This window comes from Hemiscyllium ocellatum, chromosome 25, assembly GCF_020745735.1.
Source record: "Hemiscyllium ocellatum isolate sHemOce1 chromosome 25, sHemOce1.pat.X.cur, whole genome shotgun sequence".
NCBI lineage: Eukaryota > Metazoa > Chordata > Chondrichthyes > Orectolobiformes > Hemiscylliidae > Hemiscyllium > Hemiscyllium ocellatum.
This window is the reverse complement of record NC_083425.1, coordinates 26,907,591-26,928,054: the sequence shown is the minus strand read 5'-3', so window position 1 is coordinate 26,928,054 and position 20,464 is coordinate 26,907,591. Positions and strand designations below refer to the sequence as shown.

Genomic DNA, 20,464 nt, shown 5'->3' with positions numbered 1-20,464 from the left:
ACAGCACTATGAAGTGCGAGAGGGTGGATGAGGGTAGAAAGTGAGAACTGAGTTAAGCTTGACTATTTGTTCATAGGTGAGTGAAGTGTGTGCGGTGAATTCAGTAGCATATAAAGATAATGGTTCATGTGTTAGTCCAGTGTATTTGATACATTCACTGACCTTGACCACAAATGTGAAATCATTAACCTTCTTCCCATGCTGCATCCAGGTTCTTGGGATAACCCATTTCAATTGACAAAGACATCTATCTGATATCACTGCCCCCTCGATGTCTGTCTAGAAAGCCTTCTGGCCCCATAGGGGTAGAGGACTTCTCTCCCTATAGTCCATCACCTGCTCCATGATCTCTCATGCCGTATCAGAGAATCTTGGGGTGTGCTGTGTGCCATTTCTATTATTCTTGCGAAGACACTTTCACGAAGAACAAAAATTGCAGGAATGAACCTGCAAATTAAGTGATGCTAACCTTGCCTAAGTTTGGGTGCTTTTCTAAGATGTGCACCCACTTAGCAACATCAATAATGCTGGGGTGTGTGTTGCTGTCATTTAAGTTAGGCAGTTTAACACTCACTATCTCCATGCTTCACAATGAAAGGCAAGGCTCAATTATGTATCGCAATTCCTTTGTTTTCTGGTCTTCTCATTTTTGGTCGCTCGCACAAGATGATATCTGGTACAATATCTAGCATATAGCCAACAACAATCCATACCTTAAGATCAGATGAAGAAGCAATCGCGCCAATAGAATGTTTCAACACATTTGTCCTTCATTTTAGCAACATTCAGCTAACACTGAAATTCCATCTACTACTTATCTAATATTTGGTTTTGCAAATCTAACAGCAATCAATTTGTTGACATTGCTTTCAGGAGATCAATAAAGCTGTTGTACCAATGGACATTGACTACGATTTATTTGACTAAACCAATGAACAAATCTTGGTCCCATCAGATTACAGTTCTTATGAGGTGTGAACATTGTCATTTTGGCTTTTGCTGTCCAGCCACCATCTATGTGCAATGTCTGAGTGACTTTGCTGAACTTAGCTGGAGAACCATTCAGCATCTTGGTAATACTTATAACTGCTCTAAAAACAATTCAATTTTTGGTGAAACTGTTTCTTTTCTACTAGAAAGCACTAGGTTCCAAGAAAGGGGAGCAGTGCAAAGAAGACTGTATATCTTCTACAGGAATGTCTTCTACCCCTCATTCGAGGGGTAGGAACTAAATTTAAGAATGAGGTCTGCCTTTTGAGACATGAAGATAACTAATTTCTGTCAGAGGGTCAATAGAAATGCTCTTCCATGAAAAGCAATGGAAGCTGGGTCTTCTAATTTACTCAAGGTTATATTTGTTAGATTTTCAGTAGATAAGAGATGAATTAATTATTGGCGGGGGTGGCAGACAGGAAAGTGGAATTGAGACCACGTTAAACGAGCAATGATGTTGATGAATGACAGAACAAAGCTCAAAAGAACTGAGTGACCTGCTCCTGCTCCTGAGTACAATCTTGCTGGGATTTGTGTTCTACCAAATCCCAGGGTAAGAAAATTCCTGCAATCCATTTTCCTGCCACAAGCCACTTTAGCAAGTCTCTTCTGACAAAATGATGTCCCTGTCTAGAACAAAAACATAAGGCAAATATCACCTTTTATATCGTTTTCTTGGGTTGTGTCTCCTAACACCTGCAAAATATCCGCATTGCACGTAAAGTGTTCGTGTGCAGAACTTTCTGTGTGAAATGCTTTTCTAGTAAAAACAACGTGACATCACCCAAGTAGGCATAATAAATATGAACAAACAGGACAGAATGTTAATGGCAGGGGCACTCGATATATACATTTTGTCGATGCACATGAAGAGCATTTTGAGGATGTCAGCAGATATTGTCATTTCTTTCACAGGCAGTTTTTCCAATATTTAGCTCCAATATTCAAGAGCTCAACTCCATTCAGGGACAAAGCAGCGCCCTTAATTCACATTGCAAAAACAATATCCCAGACTATTTGACTTCAGAGGACATCACAGCTGAGCCTTTTCTATTCTCAGAATGATAGGCACACACCTGCTTTCCAGCAAGTCATCTGATCGTGCCCAAGAGCAGGAAACGTAGCTCAGATTGCTTGAGAAACCCAACAGATTTCATGGCTGCGATTAGTTCAGTATTGAATTGGACCTGAACTTGCCTTTGTCTATAATAGTTCGCTATTGCACAGGGTGGTGTTCACTGACTCAGCCATTCGTGCGAACCTTCTGAAAGCAAAAGATTTGCAACAAAATTGCAGCTTTAGTCCTGGGATTGTATTGAACTTTACTTTGTTGCATATTTCAAGTCAGACAAACTTGTTTGTTTTAAGTCTACTGGGTCCTTTTATCTTAGGAACAGTTTGATTGCACACCACTGTCTGTTGGTTAGGTGGAAAGGTTATCTGTTTTGGAAACTATGTGAAATAATTATGACACTTTAGATTACGCCTACATCAGGCAACTAACTGCTATCTATCAGCAGACAACTTGACCAAATCAATGATTAACCAACAATGTAAGATTAACAGAAAGAAGCAGTTCTGTACATGGGGTGACCATAATTCCGACAATCCTAACTTGTACTGGTGGATTTCGCAACCAAGTTCAGACAGAAATAGGAGCAGGATTAACTCATTCAGCCCCCTCAAGCCTGACCCCCCACTCCATGAGATCATGGCTGATCTGCCCCAAGCTTCAACTTCTTTTTTATGCCAGTTCTTCATAGCCCCTAATTCCCCGCTATGTCAAATATTTTATTTACTCTTTAAATATTTTGAGTGATCCAACATCCATAACTCTTTGGAGTACAGAATTCCAGATATTTACTACACTCTTAAGAAAAGGAATTCCTTTGCATCTCAGTTTTAAATGAGTATTTCCTTATTCAGTAACTATGCCCCTAGTTCGAAATTCCTCATTGGTGGAAACATCATCTCAACATCAACCACCTTAAGCTCCCTCAGAATCTGTATATTTCAATAAGATCACCAATCATTCTTCTACAATCTATATATCATAACCTGTTTAGCTGTTCTTAATAAGTCATCCCATTCATTCCAGGAATCAGCCGAGTGAATCTTGTTTGAACTGCCTCCAAGACAGTATATCTTTTCTCAAATTTGGGGATGAAAACTATACACACTACTGAAGGTGCAGCCTCACCACATCTTGTACAGTTATAACAAGACTCCTCTATTTTTAAACTCCAACTTCCTAGAAATAAAGGCCGAAGTTCCACCTACCTTCTTTCTTACTTGCTGTACCTGCATGCTAACTTTGTTTTTCAAACTCAAGAACATCCAGATCCCTCTGTCCTTTTGACTGGAGTCTCTCTCAATTTAAATAACAGTCTGCCTTTTGAATCTTCCTCCAAAACGAATGGCCTTGCTGTCGTGGTTCTGTTCGCCGAGCTGGAAGTTTTTGTTGCAAACGTTTCGTCCCCTGGCTAGGAGACATCATCAGTGCTGTGGAGCCTCCTGCAAAGCGCTTCTTTGATGTTTCTTCCGGCATTTATAGTGGTCTGTCCTTGCCGCTTCCGGGTGTCAGTTTCAGCTGTCCGCTGTAGTGATTGGTATATTGGGTCCAGGTCGATGTGTCTGTTGATGGAATTTGTGGATGAATGCCATGCCTCTAGGAATTCCCTGGCTGTTCTCTGTCTGGCTTGCCCTATGATAGTAGTGTTTTCCCAGTCGAATTCATGTTGCTTGTTGTCTGAGTGTGTGGCTACTAGGGATAGCTGGTCGTGTCGTTTCGTGGCTAGTTGGTGTTCATGTATGCGGATTGTTAGCTGTCTTCCTGTTTGTCCTATATAGCGTTTTGTGCAGTCCTTGCATGGTATTTTATAAACTACATTAGTTTTGCTCATGTTGGGTATTGGCTCCTTTGTTCTAGTAAGTTGTTGTCTGAGCGTGGCTGTTGGTTTGTGTGCCGTTATGAGTCCTAGGGGTCGCAGTAGTCTGGCTGTCAGTTCTGAAACGCTCCTGATGTATGGTAGTGTGGCTAGTCCTTTTGGTTGTGGCATGTCCTCGTTCCGTGGTCTATCTCTTAGGCATCTGTTGATAAAGTTGTGCGGGTATCCGTTTTTGGCGAATACCTTGTATAGATGTTCCTCTTCCTCTTCGCAGTTCTGGTGTACTGCAGTGTGTTGTAGCTCTTTTGAATAGTGTCCTGATGCAGCTTCGTTTGTGTGTGTTGGGGTGGTTACTTTCATAGTTTAGGACTTGGTCTGTGTGTGTTGTTTTCCTGTGTACCCTTGTGGTGAATTCTCCGTTCGGTGTTCTCTGTACTATCACGTCTAGGAATGGGAGTTGGCTATCCTTTTCTATTTCTCTCGTGAATCGGATGCCTGTGAGTGTGGCGTTGATGATCCGGTGTGTTTTTTCTATTTCCGTGTTTTTGATGATTACGAAAGTGTCATCGACATATCTGACCCAGAGTTTGGGTTGAATTTGTGGTAGGGCTGTTTGTTCTAACCTTTGCATAACTGCCTCTGCTATGAGTCCCAAGATTGGTGATCCCATGGGTGTTCCGTTGATTTGTTCGTATATCTGATTGTTGAATGTAAAGTGTGTAGTGAGGCATAAGTCCAGTAGTTTAAGTATGCCATCTTTGTTGATAGGTTCCGCCTCCTGTTTTCTGTTATGTATGTCCAGTAGGTTGGCTATTGTTTCTCTGGCTATGGTTTTGTCAATCAAAGTGAACAGTGCTGTCACGTCGAATGAGATCATGGTTTCTTCTTTGTCTATGTGTGTATTCCTGATGGCGTCCAAGAATTCCTGCGTTGATTGTATGGAGTGTTTGGATCCGCTGACCAGGTGTTTCAGTTTCTGTTGTAGTTCTTCGGCCAGTTTGTATGCTGGTGTCCCTGGTAGTGATACTATGGGTCTGAGTGGGATGTCTGGTTTGTGTACTTTGGGTAGTCCATAGAATCTGGGGGTGTTGTTGCTTTCCGGTTTCATTCTTCGTAGGTCCGCTTTGGTTATCTGTCCATTTTTTTTGTAGATTCCTTAGAGTGTTATTTATTCTATTGGCGAGTTGTGGTGTGGGGTCCAAATTCTTCATTTGGTAGGTGTTGGTGTCTGCTAGTAGGTGTTGTGCTTTTTTGATGTAGTGTGATTTATCTAGGATGACAGTCATTCTGCCTTTATCTGCTGGTAGTATGATTATGTTCTTATCATTTCTTAGTGCTTTCAGTGCTTCCCTCTCCTTGGTGTTGAGGTTATGTGTTTGTCTTTTTCTCATCATCATAGGTACGACCATTTGTCTCACTGTTTGTTGTGTCTCTTCAGTCAGTCCATTGTTCCTGAGTGTGCATTCCAGTGCTGCTAGGAAGTCTGCTGTCTTGGCGTCCCTGTGGTTGTAGTTGAGTCCCTTGGTCAGTATAGTTCTTTCCGTGTCTGTGAGCTGTCTGTGGGAGAGGTTTTTAACCCAGGTGTGTGTTGTAGTGTCCTCTTTTTTGTGTGTTAGTTTGGCCAGTTTTTCTTTTAGTGCCGTTTTTTTTGCGATGTGTTGTCCTGTTCTGTCCTATAGTGACAGCCTGTTCTATGGTCCGAGTCCATTCATGATTAGCGGTCTTTGAAATTAACGACTTTTGGCGCGCAATTTCTTGTTTGTATTTGTGCAGTCGGTTGTGAGCGTCTGTGATCATTACCTGGATCATCCTGAGTCCGTTCTGCTTGGCTGTTTCCCTGGCTTGTGGATTATTGACTGGTGGTCTGTACCTGACACATTGTGGAAGGATTTGATTCTTTCGGCATTCGTGTAGAAACCGGAGTTGTTCATATGTTGCGCTTAGGCGGTTAGCGCAGGATTCCCATTCCCAAGAATGGCCTTGCACTTGTGATGTGAAACTCCAGTGTCAAAGTTTTGCCCACTCACTCAACATATCTGTATCCCCTTGGAAATTCATTATGTCCTCATCACAACATGCCCTCCCACCTATCAGCAAATTTGGATATATTGTCCTCTGCTGTCATCTTCAAGTCATTAATATATTTAGAAGATAATTGAGGCCGGAGAACTGCTTCTTGTTGCACTCCACTTGTATCACTTTCCAATCTGAAAAAGACTCATTAATTTTGACTCTGTCTTCTTTGTATTAACTTCCTCTTAGTCCATGTTAATACATATACCCAATATCGTGACAGGTGAGAATTCTATCACTTATGAAATGTGACATTGCAAATTCCAAACAAGCATATACGTAAACTGCAACTTCCCAACAAGCTTTTCTAATCTGAAATAAATTAGATGCAGTATAAAGTTCAATATAAACAGAATGCACCAATATATTTCATATTCTGTCTTGTGGAAACACTAACCTGTAACAGTACTATATGAGAAAAAGCATGATTTTCAGAAATTTTTTTTGTCTTTTAATGTGTCGAAGTTCTGTACCATTTCCACTCAATGGCTTAAAATCTGCATACATAAATTCTAGAAGTAACAGAGACCCATTATTTCTGCATATTGTATTTCAATTTTTGTAACCACAGGCAAGGCAAGAAAGTATTTTGAATAACAGAACTTCTATTACAAAAGTTTGATAATTGCTTGATAGAACAGAACTTAAACATTGCTAAAATGAAACACAAGGTCAAACCTTTTTGTCTTGTACTTACCAGAAATAAGAAACCAGACTTGGAAAGAGAATACTAATTTATTCAGCATGAGAAGAAGGTGCTGATTGTTTGGACCATTGTTGGCATGGAAATGCAGCAAGAACAATAAAGACCTTAAGATATAGAAGTAGAAATGGGCCATTCAGCCCACTGTGTTTGCTCTGTTTTGTTTTCAATGAGATCACTGGTCCTGACTTTTCCACTTTCCTGACTTTTCCCCATAGCCCTTGATTCCCTAACCGATTACAAATCGGTATACCTTGACATTGAATGTATTTAATAACCCAACCTTGACAGCCCTCTGTGTTAAAGAATTCCACAGGTTTCACTACCCTCAAAAAGGAAATGCTTCCTCATCTCTGTCTTAAGTATGTGACCTGTTATTCTGAGACTATACCCTCTGGTCTTGAACTATCACACAAGGGGAAGCAGCCTTTCACATCTACCCTGTTAATTTCCCTGAGAATCATGTATGTTTCAATAATCTTTTAAATTCCAATGTACAGGCCAAACCTTGTGAACCTTTTGTTATCAAGAAGGTTCTGACTGGTAGACTGGTTAGTAAAGTTAGATCACATGGAATACCGGGACAACTAGCCATTTGGATATATAACTGGCTCGAAGCTAGGAGACAGAAGGTGGTGATGGAGGGTGGCTTTTCGAACTGGAGGCTTGTGACCGGCCAAATGCTGCAAGGATTAGTGCTGGGTCCACTATTTTTTGTCATTTATACAAATGATTTGGATGTGAATATATGAGGTATAGTTAGTAAGGTTGCAGCTGACATCAAAATTAGTGGTGTAGTGGACAGCAAAGAAGGTTACCTCAGAATACAATGGAACCTTGATCAGATGGGCCAATGGGCTGAGGAATAATAGATGAATTTAGATAAATGTGAGGAGCTGCATGTTGATGGGTTAAGGTCTTGGGGAGTGTTGCCAAACAGAGATCTTGGAGTGCAGGTTCGCAGTTCCTTGAAGATGGAGTTGCAGGTAGACAGATAATGAAGAAAGCATTTGGTACACTTGCCTTATTGGTGAGTGCATTGAGTATAAAAGCTGGGCTGTACAGGATGTTGGTTAAGCCACTTTTGGAATACAACATGCAATTCTGGTCTTCCTCCTGTAGGAAAGGTGTTGCTAAACTTGAAAGGGTTCAGAAAAGATTTACAGGGATGTTGCCAGAGTTGGAAGGTTTGAGCTGTAGGGAAAGGCTGAATATACTGGGGCTGTTTCTCTTAGAGCATCAGAGGTTGAGGGGTGACCTTCTAGAGGTTTATAAAATCATGAGGGGCATGGATAATAGTCAAGGTCTTTTCCCCGAGGTAGGGGAGTCCTAAACCAGAGGCCATAGATTTAAGGTGGAAGATATAAAAGAGACCTGAGGGGCAACTCTTTCACTCCAGAGGGTGAATGGAATGAGCTGCCAAAGGAGGTGATGAAAGCTGGTATAATTACAACATTTAAAGGCTTTTAGATGGATATGTAAATAGGATGGGTTTAGAGGGATTTGAGCCAAATGCTTACAAATGAGACTAGATTAATTTAGGATATCTGGTCAGCATGGAGGAGTTGGACTGAAGAGTCTGTTTCCGTGCTATACATCTCTAGGACTCTATTAGACAGACCATCCATACCTGGTATCAGCCTAGTGAACCTTCTCTCCAGGGCCTCCCATGCCAGTATATCTTCCCTTAGAAAAAGGGGCCCAAAACTGTTCACAATATTCCAGTTGTGGTCTCATTCGTGCCATTTATAGTTTTAGCAAAATCTCCCTACTTCTATATTTCATTCTCTTTGAAACAAAGGTCAGCATTCCATTTGCCTTCCCTGTTACCTGCTCAATTGGATGTTAGCTTGTTTTGATTCATGGACTAGATTCTAAAATCCCTCTGTTCTGTACTTTTTGTTCTCTCGTCATTTTGCCTACCACACAAATTAGTAATGTGATATGATTAGCAATGTTGATGTGATACGAGGTCATATGTCCTGACGACTGGCAGACCATTATCAAACAACATGTCCTATTGACCATTTGCATGTCAATCATGCTGAACCAGCCCATGCTTGCAAGTCTCTGAATACCAAGACCAACATTAGGTGTAATTCTGCTCATGGACAACATTTACTAATGTTGATACAACTGTATTAGGTATTACACTGGAAACCAATGCATGATTGTCAGTGATTGGGCTAACAGTGTGATGCATTTGTGTGTGCTAGAGTTTATATATATATTGCCACGCAGAACCTCCTTGTGTGTAGACAAAAGGAATTTTTACCACGAAAATGTTTAAATGTGGACTGCCGATCGCTGCTACATTCCCATGGCAACCCCCTTACTAATCAGAATCTACCAGCCAGAACAAAGCACAGTGATTGACAGTTAACTATTCCTCCTGCATCTCCAGGCCCATTGCTGGTTCATCCTCTTTTCGTGGTGTTATAAATTGGTGTTCCTTTTCAGGTTTGCTTCTGGTATCCTAGTCCTGATGGGTGCAAGGCAAAAATCTTGCACTCTTTTAAAAAAAAATTTAGTAGACACTTACTAGAATTGCTATAAAAGTGGAAATACTCTACATTCTAGACACTTCAAGTGGATGCTGGATTGAAGAGGGTCATTTTTTTTTAAGATCTTGCAGTGAAGAGGAATTCAAGGTTAGAAAAATGTCAAGTATGATCCAATATGTGACATTTATCCTTTCTGAAATTGAAGAAAAAAACAAAGATTTTTCTTAATTATGTTCACAAAGCCATCCTTTCTGATTTAAACTGAAGTTAAAAAGTAGAGTTGAAAATGTTATGAATAAGTTGAGAGTATGGCAATGCAGAACTGTTTTATAGACCTGAAGAACACACGGATGATGATTCATGAATAAGGCATCAGAAAAATAATGAGTTCCCCTGAGTAAATAAATAAGTGGAAAGTGCAAACTGGTAACAGGTGGTGAAGTATGGTCTGAAGATATACATAAAATACCCAGAGGTAGTTAGCTAATTGTGCATAATAAAAACATCCAGAATATACATTCTTCATTTTTAAACTCCCATGTAGAAATATGGTAAAGTGAGCGTGTCTAAGATGGGTAATGAGCGTGTTTGACTGTTCATTGATGACAAGACTTCATTAATACACTGTTTGCCAACTCTCTGACCAAAACAGAGTAGGTTCCCAGCTAGGCAGTATAGTATCGAGGGTTAAGTTTAACTGTTTGTTATGCTAATGAAACAGAACATACAGCATCTCTTTAAGTAATGCAGTGTCAATGATTGTGCAGGCTCATCACAAGGTGAAGCCACAGTAAAATTTTTTTTTATATAAAGTTAAAGCTTTGCTTATGTCAGCAGACACACTAAATATTTTTTAGGAGGAAAATGAGACAGAGGAAATTATGAGAAGTGGCTCTGTTGCTTTTAACGTTGGTGGCAGGAGGCTGCCACAGGATATGCAGAAGAATGGTCAGTCACTGGCTGAATATCTGGATTGTTCTTTGAGTGTGGGGCTATGGGTAAATCTTGGGGAAGGAGAGGATTACGGTTTCCTAAATGTGGTCAAAAGAATTCCTGGTTCCTCTGGTCCCCTAGGAACTCAACAACATTTACAAACTAACTTCACTGGCTATTTTTTGGCCTTGCTGCTATTTCAGCAGCTTCAGCCTTTAAGAGAATCATCAATGCTGCTTTGCTCAAATCTCAGGTTAAGTCCAGAGTTTATCATTTGAAGAACAGGGGTGAGAAAAAGGGATTATCCTAAGAATCTTTGTATAAAAAGTTTGAACTTCCTTCCATTTTAGATCAAGTTTGTAGTTTTTAGAAATGTTTAACTTTGTATATCGTAAAGTCTACGCTCTTGAAATGGGACCAAAGCTTTGGCATCAATAACATGGGAATAATGATCATCCATTGTTTATTAATGTGAGATTATATAGGCTAAGATAAATTTGACTGTGATTAAACCTTGGTATTGATAAGCACAAGGAGGTATGTGAATATTTTGTCAGTGAATCTTCCATGGCGAGGAGCAGAATTTTTGACAATTCCTTTGCTGCTCCCAATGGTTAGTTGGAGGATATTTTTTGGATGCTGAGAGGCTGTTTACCCCCGACTAGAATCTCTCAAACAAGCAAGTATAGTCTCAAGATAAGGGGTCAATGTTCAGGACTGAGGTAAAGTGAGATTTCTGAATATCTCTGAATATTTGGAACTCTCTGCTTCCAAGGTGTGTAGGTGGTCAATCTTTGATTTCAGCCTTCAATACATTCTTAGAATATAAGAGAATTGGAGAAATGAAGACTGGCCAGAAATGTAACATTGAAGTCATAGTTCAACCATGATGTTATTGAATGGCAAAGCAGAACCGAGGGGCCATTTGTCCTATTCCTACTTTTATTTCTTAGGTTCTAATATCAATATTCTTTCATCTTCAATTTTGGAAGAAATCATATCAACTAATGTGGGTACTGTATGCATATAATAAGTCAAATGTCCTGTTTCAGACTATTCAGGGGCTTTAACATCTTATTAGTTGTAACATATTGCTTTGAAGTCAATGACTGGCCAACAGATTTCTGTTCTGTTCTGTATGTAATACATTATAAATGTCAGTGTGGCATGACATGCTAGTACAACATTTTCTAAAAGATAGCAGTGATTACATTTTTGATATGTCCTGATGTTGAGGAATCCAAACCTTTCTTTTTAAAGCTTACCATAGGTGGACAGCTGGCTTGGGATGCAGTGATGCAAACAGTGCAGGTTCAATTCCCATACCGGCTAAGGTTACCATGAAGGACTCTCCTTCTCAACCTGTCCCCTAGCCTGAGGCACGGTGATCCCCTGGGTTAAACTCCCATCTCTTACTCCTGAGGGAGCATTTCCATGATCTAACAATAGTATGATGACTTTACTTCTTTAGCACTGAACAGAATCCCACAGTTCACAAGGATCATAAAAACAAATACTTATTAATAGAAAAATAAAAGTCAAGGCCCTGTCTCATCATTGACTGTCTCACTCAGATAATAAATATTTATAAAAGTGAAGGCCATAATGCTCTGGTTTGTATGTTAATGGTAATCTTAATTCTTAGACACTGTTCATTTTATTGTTAAAAGCTTCCAGTGGAATTATTCCCTGTTTATCAGTCATTTTCTCATCTATACCCTGTCACAAGTTACCTATATTAGCATTTAATTTCACCAGTGCTGTCACATTTTTACATCTGTCTAAGAATTAAATGTTATGAGTATGACAGGTGTGTTTCAAGTAGGTTATTAACAGCAATGCTGAGATCATAACTTACCAATCTTCAGCTAATGCTCAAACATATGCATTTCCTGTTGGATTGCTAAAAGATAATCCTGACTAATCTTCCTCTTCCTTAATAATGAGGCATTTGGCTGTCACTCTAATGGACTTCCCATGGACTGAGAACTGTGTATAATTTAAGAACTCACTAGATAATCTACCAGCAGACCTTAAATCTTTTTAAAATTCCATTTTTGATTTGCAGCAGTGACATGATCTGGATGCTTATAACAATAAAGGTATTTTATTATCAAAAAGTCCAAAGTAAAACAGACTAGAGGTACATACAGAGTGGGCAGTGTTAATTACTTCCCTGATTAGAGAAGGAGATTGTATTGAAGGTAAGTATGCCTTTTCTATTGCTTCTAGCTAGAAGAAAACAATTAATAATTGGAAGATACTAAAATGTCAGCATAGTTTTTTTTCTTAGAAAATAGGTTTCCTTCTCTTCTCCAAACATTTTCCTGGCAGCATTGATCTCCGTTTAATCCAACAACAATAACTAATATTGGTATGACAGGTTATCATGACCTAGAATGACCTTTACATATAACTAATCATACACAAGGAGCGGAAGTAGGCCATTTGGTCGCTCAGGTCTTGCTCAACCATTCGATAAGTCCTTAGCTAACCAGATTACAAAGTCAAAATCACCATCCCGCCATCAGATAACCTTTCTTTAACAAGAATCTACTTATCTCTGTCTTAAAAATATTCATGAATTCTGCTTTCACCACCTTGTCAGGAAGGGAATTTCAATTATACTCAATACTGTGAGAGAAATAATCATATGGTATGTTTTATGTGAGCATCCCCTAATTTTTAAAACTCCTAAGTCTTGATGTTTCCTTATAAGAAGAAACTTCTTATCCACATTTATCTTGTCACATTCCCTCAGGAACTTTATATGTTCAACTTAAATGGTGTATTACTCTCTACACTTATTGGCAAATACAAGCCTAATCTCCTACCTTAAATGAGGTGATAAAACCATACACAATACTCCAGATGTGGTCCCACTATTGTCCTGTATAACTGAAGCATAAACACCCTACTGTTGTGTTCAATAAAAGTTAGTTGCAATAAATTATAACGTTCGAATAACCTTCATTATTTCTTGTACCTACTTACCAACCTTTTGAGATGCCTGCTCAAATCCTTCTTAATCTCAGTTATGCAATCTCTCACTATTTAGATATTATATGTTTTTAAAAAATTCTTTATGCCAAAATGGACAATTTCATATTTGCCTGCAATCGACTCCATTTGCAGATCATTGCTCACCCCCTTAACCTATCTACGGGTGACTTCTATAGAAGTCTGAACAGTGTGGGCTATGATGAGATTGGAGGAATTTGAGGAGATGTCTAGCAAGGCCCATCTCAATGCCAGGAGCAACTTGCACCATCTTTTATGCTTTTGACAAGCAGCCTGGCAAACTTCTTGCTGGGCAGTGGCAAATTGGCAATTATTATTGCTTATTAAATGCCTTGTTGAGCCCCAACTCATTAATATTCAGCTTCCCATTTTAACAACCAAGCTAGATATCGAGAAATCTTGCCGTGGAAACCAGAGTGGATATCTGGCAGATTCTGTTCACCTTCATGTTGGTGCCTGGTGTCCAACATGTTTGGGTGCACTCTGCAGGCACTAGCAAAGTCTATGAACTTTGGTATCAGATATGTGTCGGCCTCAAAGAATTTTGATTAGAAAATTTTGTGGGCGGCACGGTGGCACAGTGGTTAGCACTGCTGCCTCACAGCGCCTGAGACCCGGGTTCAATTCCTGACTCAGGCGACTGACTGTGTGGAGTTTGCACGTTCTCCCCATGTCTGCGTGGGTTTCCTCCGGGTGCTCCGGTTTCCTCCTACAATCCAAAGATGTGCAGGTCAGGTGAATTGGCCATCCTAAATTGCCCGTAGTGTTAGGTGGGGGGTAAATGTAGGGGTATGGGTGGGTTGCGCTTCGGCGGGTCGGTGTGGACTTGTTGGGCCGAAGGGCCTGTTTCCACGCTGTAAGTAATCTAATCTAAAAAAAAAGGATCAAGATTTTTTAAAACAAAAGGAGAAAGGAGCAGAACTTGCAAATGTTTTCCCAGGTTTTAATTATTGTTGTTGAATGTGGGTACAAGTGAAAAGCCTGTATGCGGGTAATAGATGCTATTTCTGGACCAGTCTTCTTACCTTGTGGGGTTTTTTGGATTTAGAGTTTTGGCATTTTCAGCATCTGCATTTGTAATTTTTCACTGAATGACAATGGGTAGCATAGAAACCTCATCTAATTTAATAAATTAGTATCTAGTGATAAAACACTGTTTCAGGTGTTATTTTTAAAAATTATGTTCCTTTTTCTAGATGATGTTGGTGGAAGAAAGCTTGGGAATAAGGCAGAATTGGTGCAGCTGACAGAAGACACCAATTCCACAAAGAAAGCTGGAAAGGAACCAATGTACACTTTACAAGGACATAAAGCTAATGTCCACAGCAAAGCAAAATCTCACTGCCTAACCACTTCTGGAACAAAACAGAAACATTCATTCAAAACTGCAAAGATTAGAAATTACAATATTCGTGACTAAGTATTGTCATGAGCAAGAATCTGAAACAAAAGATCAAAGTGTTGCAATTGCAAGACTGAATATTTTTTTCTCACACTGAACTTCTTCAAGTATCCACTCTGGAGTTCCCAAAAACAACCATAAACTTCAGGAGTGTTAGAGGTTTCGTTTTAACAACGTATCAGGAACTTTGTAAAGGGATCAATATTGATTCCCTGTGGTTGGAGGGACCCAAGGTGGAAGAGGAGACGTTCTTCCTCCAGGCGTTGGGTCAAGAATATCATGCCTAGTTCTTACTACAGTCCAGTAACTTTTTCTGAAAGGAGTTTTCATATACATATTAGATATTGTTTACTAGATCATCACTGTAAAGAAACTCTTGATGTTTACTTCCCATAACCAAAACAATTATTTTACGTGACATGGGAAATAGTACAATTGGCTCTGACTGCTTTGTCACCTTTTTGACATGAGCATCACATTGCTGTGTTGTCAATCTTTTGGTACTTTTTCCAGTGCCCATTACATTGAGGGGTACTTTTTGCCTGTCAGTGTTAAACAGATCTCTTCCTTCATCTTGTGCTATATTCTGGAATAAATATAATACATCTTTTGGAATTAATTTATTTTCAACTGAATTAGCTTCTCAGGATAGAAGAAAAATTAATGTTTAATTAAAACAATGAATCCTAATCCCCTAATATATCTAAATCTGTTTTAATCAGGTTGGAGAATGCTTGTGGGAGAGGGTCAGTATCCTGCTCACCAGATGCATGTCCATAATTTTGAGGCCAAGTGCCTCAGAAATTGCAGCCTTATTAGATTTTAATGGCGGCTGGTTTGGTTGCTGCATGCTCAGGAGACATGACTCCTCAAGGGAGAGACAGATTTCTGATCCAGCAGGTAAGTGCTTTTTATAGCACTGCTTGTGAGCTAGATGGAGCAGGAATGCTTCTCTCTTACCCCCAAGATAAGTTGTCACAACTATCCTTATTCTGAATGCTTTTCTGTGCCCCCAATTTTCCATTTTTGAAACAACCAGATACAGATTTATTGCATGCTGTGACCATCGGGGTCTCACGCGTTCAATGTGTTTGCTCAACTTTGTTTGGCAGACACCATCTCCAACAACATCAATATGTGCAGGCATTTATTCATGCACAAAAGTTTGATAAACTAGACTATAAATCATGATTTGGTCATGACATTATCCACAGGACTTATTAAGAGGTGGTGTGTTTTCCATCAGTTTCCAACCTTAAATTGAAAGGCCTTGATTTGACATGGAATTCTGAGGTTCAATCAACTGATGAAATTTCTCCAAATAGGATCACTTCATTGAATTAAATATATTGTCATGTATACCGAGGCTCAGTGAAAAGATTTGTCTTGAGAGTAATACAGGCAAATCACACAGTTAAGTAGCATAGATAGTAAATATCCTCCCACAATCCAAACATGTGCAGTTTAGGTGAATTGACCATGCTAAATTGCCTGTAGTGTTAGGTGTAGGGGAATGGGACTGGGTGGGTTGCTGTTCAGAGGGTCAGTGTGGACTTGTTGGGCCAAAAGGCCTATTTCCACATTGTAGGAAATTTTTTTTTAAAAAGGTTAACAGCAGTAAAAACAAAAACACAGGTACAAGCGAATATTAAGAGTTTGTGAGTCAAATGTATTTTGACAACAGTAGGGTAGAAACTGTTGTGAAACTGGCTGGTGCGTGTGTTCAGGCTTGGAGTTTTCAACCTTAAATCCTCAAACTCTTTACACGTTTGTCTCAAATCCGAATTATGGAAATCAAAATTAAATACAACAGATTCTGGTAATCTAAAATAAGATTAGGAAATACTGAGAATACTCAGCTGGTCAAGCAGCATCTATTTAAGACGAAGATAGGTTAATGCTTCAAGTCAATAACATTTTGGGTTCTGACAATAGGTCAATCTCAAATATTATACTTGCCTTTCTTGAGAGATGCTTCTTAATCTGAATGTTTATAGAATTTTCAGATTTTTCATAAGAACTCTTAATATCAGGTAACTTTTGAAATTATATTTTAAAATTGTTTCACCACAGTATAGATGATTTACTTTTTATGTATGACTGATTTTTATAGCTCTCAAATTATTTGTGAATGTATTAATTTTATTTCTGAACGAAACTTCCGTTATACAATAAATACCAATTGTTCCATGCAACAAGGACTTTTTTCACACAGAGTAACATATGAAATAAACCAAAAAAGGAAATCCCATCATGTAATATACCAAAAAGCTCTGAACTGGTTGTCTAGCAGTGCTGACATAAATTCTTTCTCTTCGCTGCCTTTGTGAAGGGAAAAATACATTAATACAGCAATTTATTCAGATCTAAAATGCACTACTTGAGGATGTGAAAACTGCTTCAATTGAGGCAATCAAAAGGGAGTTAGAGTAACTGAAAAGAAACAATGTGTAGATTTACATGGAGAAGGCGGAGGAATCATACAAGAACTGGTACAGAACTGTTGGGTCAAATGGCTTCTTTCTGTCCTGTAAAAATCCTGTGATTCTGTTAACAGGGGTTCAGAACCTCTACAGCTCCCATTATCTACACTTCAGATACGCGGATGGATGCATTAGTTTTCAGACCTACAAGTTTTTTTTTACGAACTTAGTGTTTCATTTAATATTACATACTAATATCCTAATATTCCAATACCAGTTACAGAAAAATCACATTTAAAAGTAAAAGTTAAGGCTTTATCCATACATTGCATGCAACATTAATTAGTTGGAGCAGTTGATCATTGATACTGATGTTGAAAATTAAATACACGAGACAAACAATTAGGAGATCGTAAACCGCATGAAAGTCGTACTTTTGTGAAATTAAAGCAAATATGTGTTAAAGAAATATAAACATAATTTTCCCATATAACAGATTTTGATAAAGATCATTGTTACTTTGTTGTCAAACTGCAAACAGAAGTTTAACCAAGAATGATATAATGGAAATAAACTTAAATCTTCAGTCTTAACATACCTGCAGGGCCCTTATGGAATACTTCCTGTGCAATAAAATTCATTTGACCAAAAGAAAACTTCTTTCCCTGTGGACAGATACTGGCAACTCTGATCATGAGCAACGAGTCTAGAAATTATTAGAATAGTTCACTTTTTATTAGTAATGTCACTTCAAAATCAGAGGTTTTTAGGATCAAACTTTTATTCTGTTTAATTTTGATGATATGGAAGGACCAACTGGTTTAAAAGAGCTGCTCTTCAGTAGATCAAAGCCCTGTTCCAGTGGTGCAGGTATCTATCAGGCAATTTTCAGAGGATTGTCCTTCTGTCCATATCAATATCAATAACACTGACTCTTCATTGTTGTATTTTGTGAAATCATGTTTTTTTTTAAACTATGGCAGCCACAATAGTCATTACATTTTGAAGCAATTTATCACATTTGAAAACAATTATCAACCTACTGAAATCAAGTGCATCAGCACAGATTATGGACTAGTGATTCCTGAAGCATACACTGGATGAAGCAATCAAGGCTAACGTTACTACCTTATTGACAATAGAACAAAATGGAAACATTCAAAAAGCTGCAAAAATAATATACCACTCATGACTATAAACTCATATGAACTGAAATCTGAAGCAAAAAGGCAAGTGTTACAAATATCAGGTAAGAAAGTATTTCACAATGTGTATCCTCGAGTGTCAACTCTGCAAAATACACACTTCAGGATTCTTAGAGCTTTTGTTTCACTCAATTAGCAGTTTCAGGTTATTACTGTTGAATATTTTGTTAGTTTCTATTTAATCAAATTTATGGCAAAGATGATGACAACAATTTTACTCCCTAATTGAAATATGACATTAAAGAAAAGCTCCAATTCAAGCATTTTAATTTTTATCCCATTAAAGACAAATGTACATAGGCACTCTGAAACCAATTGCAGTCCCCCACTGCTCTCTGTGAATTCTGTACAGGCTGGGAATTGAGAAATCCTAGTCACTTACTACCCATTTTACATGACACATCTGTAGAGGAACCGATGATGTTAAGAAAAAAAGACTATAATGATAAAACTTGGAAATTCGTGTAAATCTTCAAAAGTTATTTTCTTAAAACTAGATGTCTGATATTTACCATGTTAACAGAATGTTGATGACCATTTTCAGATCATAGATAACAGCAATGACAGAATTGTGTCAATCAAAAGGCATTAAAATTTATGGAAATGTTGGCTGGAATCTTATAATCTTGGTCTATAATCTTTTCTCAGTACTCGGTTTTCCCTTAATAGCTGGATATCCTGTAGCATGATGCAAGGAGGAAGTGTGCCTTAGTCTTTCAGGCTGGAACATTCTGTGTAAAAGAGTTTTGACCCATGGAAGTTCTTCGTGAACTTTCAGGAAGTTTGAGGTTTTTCAGATTTCTGGCAATTGGGTGCAGATATACACATGAGAAATTGCATCCAGTTAAGAACTGGAAGTGAAATGGCAAAAAAGATATGCCGATATGAATTCACCTCTAATATACTGCTATGTGCATTCAGACCCCTCATTGACTTTACCATCAGGTTCTAATGGATTTGCCACCACTCATAAAAGGGGAAAATTAATTATGAACTATTTATATGGCAGCTGTACATTTTTGAAAGAATGGGTGAAACACCACCAATTGAAGACAGCCAGCAGCTGGAACTGCCCTCAAACCCTTCGGGTCAGCACTCAAGGTAGTCTTCTCAAAGTTGTTAACCAGATATGTTACTTACTTTGGACTCAACGAAACTCTCTGGCAAACACTTAAGCACTGTCTTCATTAAAAAACATGACCTACACCACAGACTGCTTTTGGTATGAGAGAGAAATGTTGGTCACAACACCAGCACAACTCACTGTTCACATTTGGAAGGTATCATGTGATTTACAGTCACATGAAAGTGTAGACAAGGTCTCTGACAGTGCATTGCTGTCTAGGTACTGTACTGAACTGTCAGTCTATGTTTTTATACTGTAGTTGAGCAACAAGTAGCATCCCTATCTGCCCAGATAAACAAACATTTGTGATTGCACATCACAAAGAATACCTTGCAGGAAGAAGGCAGTCAACATAATGAATACCTAGGGATATTCCATAGGGAGTTGCTATCAGCCTCAGCTGCTGCTGTTCTCTCACCAACTACATCTTAACATCATACTGTATAAGAACAGCCTAGATATACACTGAGACAAAGTTACTTGTGAGTCAAGAATATTTTCACTGGATAAAGAACTAATGAGACTGAGAATCTGGGAGTGGACACGAGTGCGTAATTCTTCCATGAAGGAAGAGAAGCAACCAGCCTTGACTGAGGGATGTAGGAACTTAGATCTTACATGGAGTTGCCCAGTTTACGTGTTCTGAATTTCAAACAACTTTTTTCTGGAATATCAACGTCTCAGATGTCCAGTATTGTATCCAAAAGGTTTATGCCAAAGATGCACTAACTTCAAGAGGCTTACCAATCAACAACCCAACACATGGCTTTGGAATAGAGTCATGGAAATGTACAGCATGGAAACAGACCCTTCAGTCCAACCCATCCATGCTGACCAGATATACTAAACAAATCTAGTCCCATTTGCTGGAATTTGGCTTGTATCCCTCTAAACCCTTCCTATTACATACTCATCCAGATGCCTTTCAAATGTAGCAATTGTACCAGCCTCCCCATTTCTTCTGGCAGTTCATTCCATACATGCACCACCCTTTGTGTGAAACGAAGTTCTTTTTCTAATATTTCCCTTTGAACCTCAAATCTATGCCTTCTAGTTTTGGACTCCCCTACCCCAAGGAAAAGACCTTGTCTCTTTACCCTATCCATGCCCCTCATGATTTTATAAATTTCTGTGAAGTTCTGGATGTACGCTTCCTCACCATACTAGGCAATATCATTAGTGACCCTCCAGTG

General features: G+C 38.8%; 1 protein-coding gene across 10 annotated transcripts in view; it reads left to right on the top strand.

Annotated features, from left to right (window-relative positions):
- ccdc57 (coiled-coil domain containing 57) overlaps positions 1-16,052 on the top strand; it is a 176,995-nt gene extending 160,943 nt beyond the window's left edge. For all 10 annotated transcript variants that reach the window (XM_060844955.1, XM_060844956.1, XM_060844961.1 and 7 more), the window contains one exon: positions 14,312-16,052. In XM_060844955.1, coding sequence (XP_060700938.1) covers positions 14,312-14,535 — 224 coding nt within the window. In that variant the 3' untranslated portion in view covers positions 14,536-16,052. The remainder of the gene's footprint in view (positions 1-14,311) is intronic.
- The last annotated feature ends 4,412 nt before the right edge of the window (positions 16,053-20,464 follow it).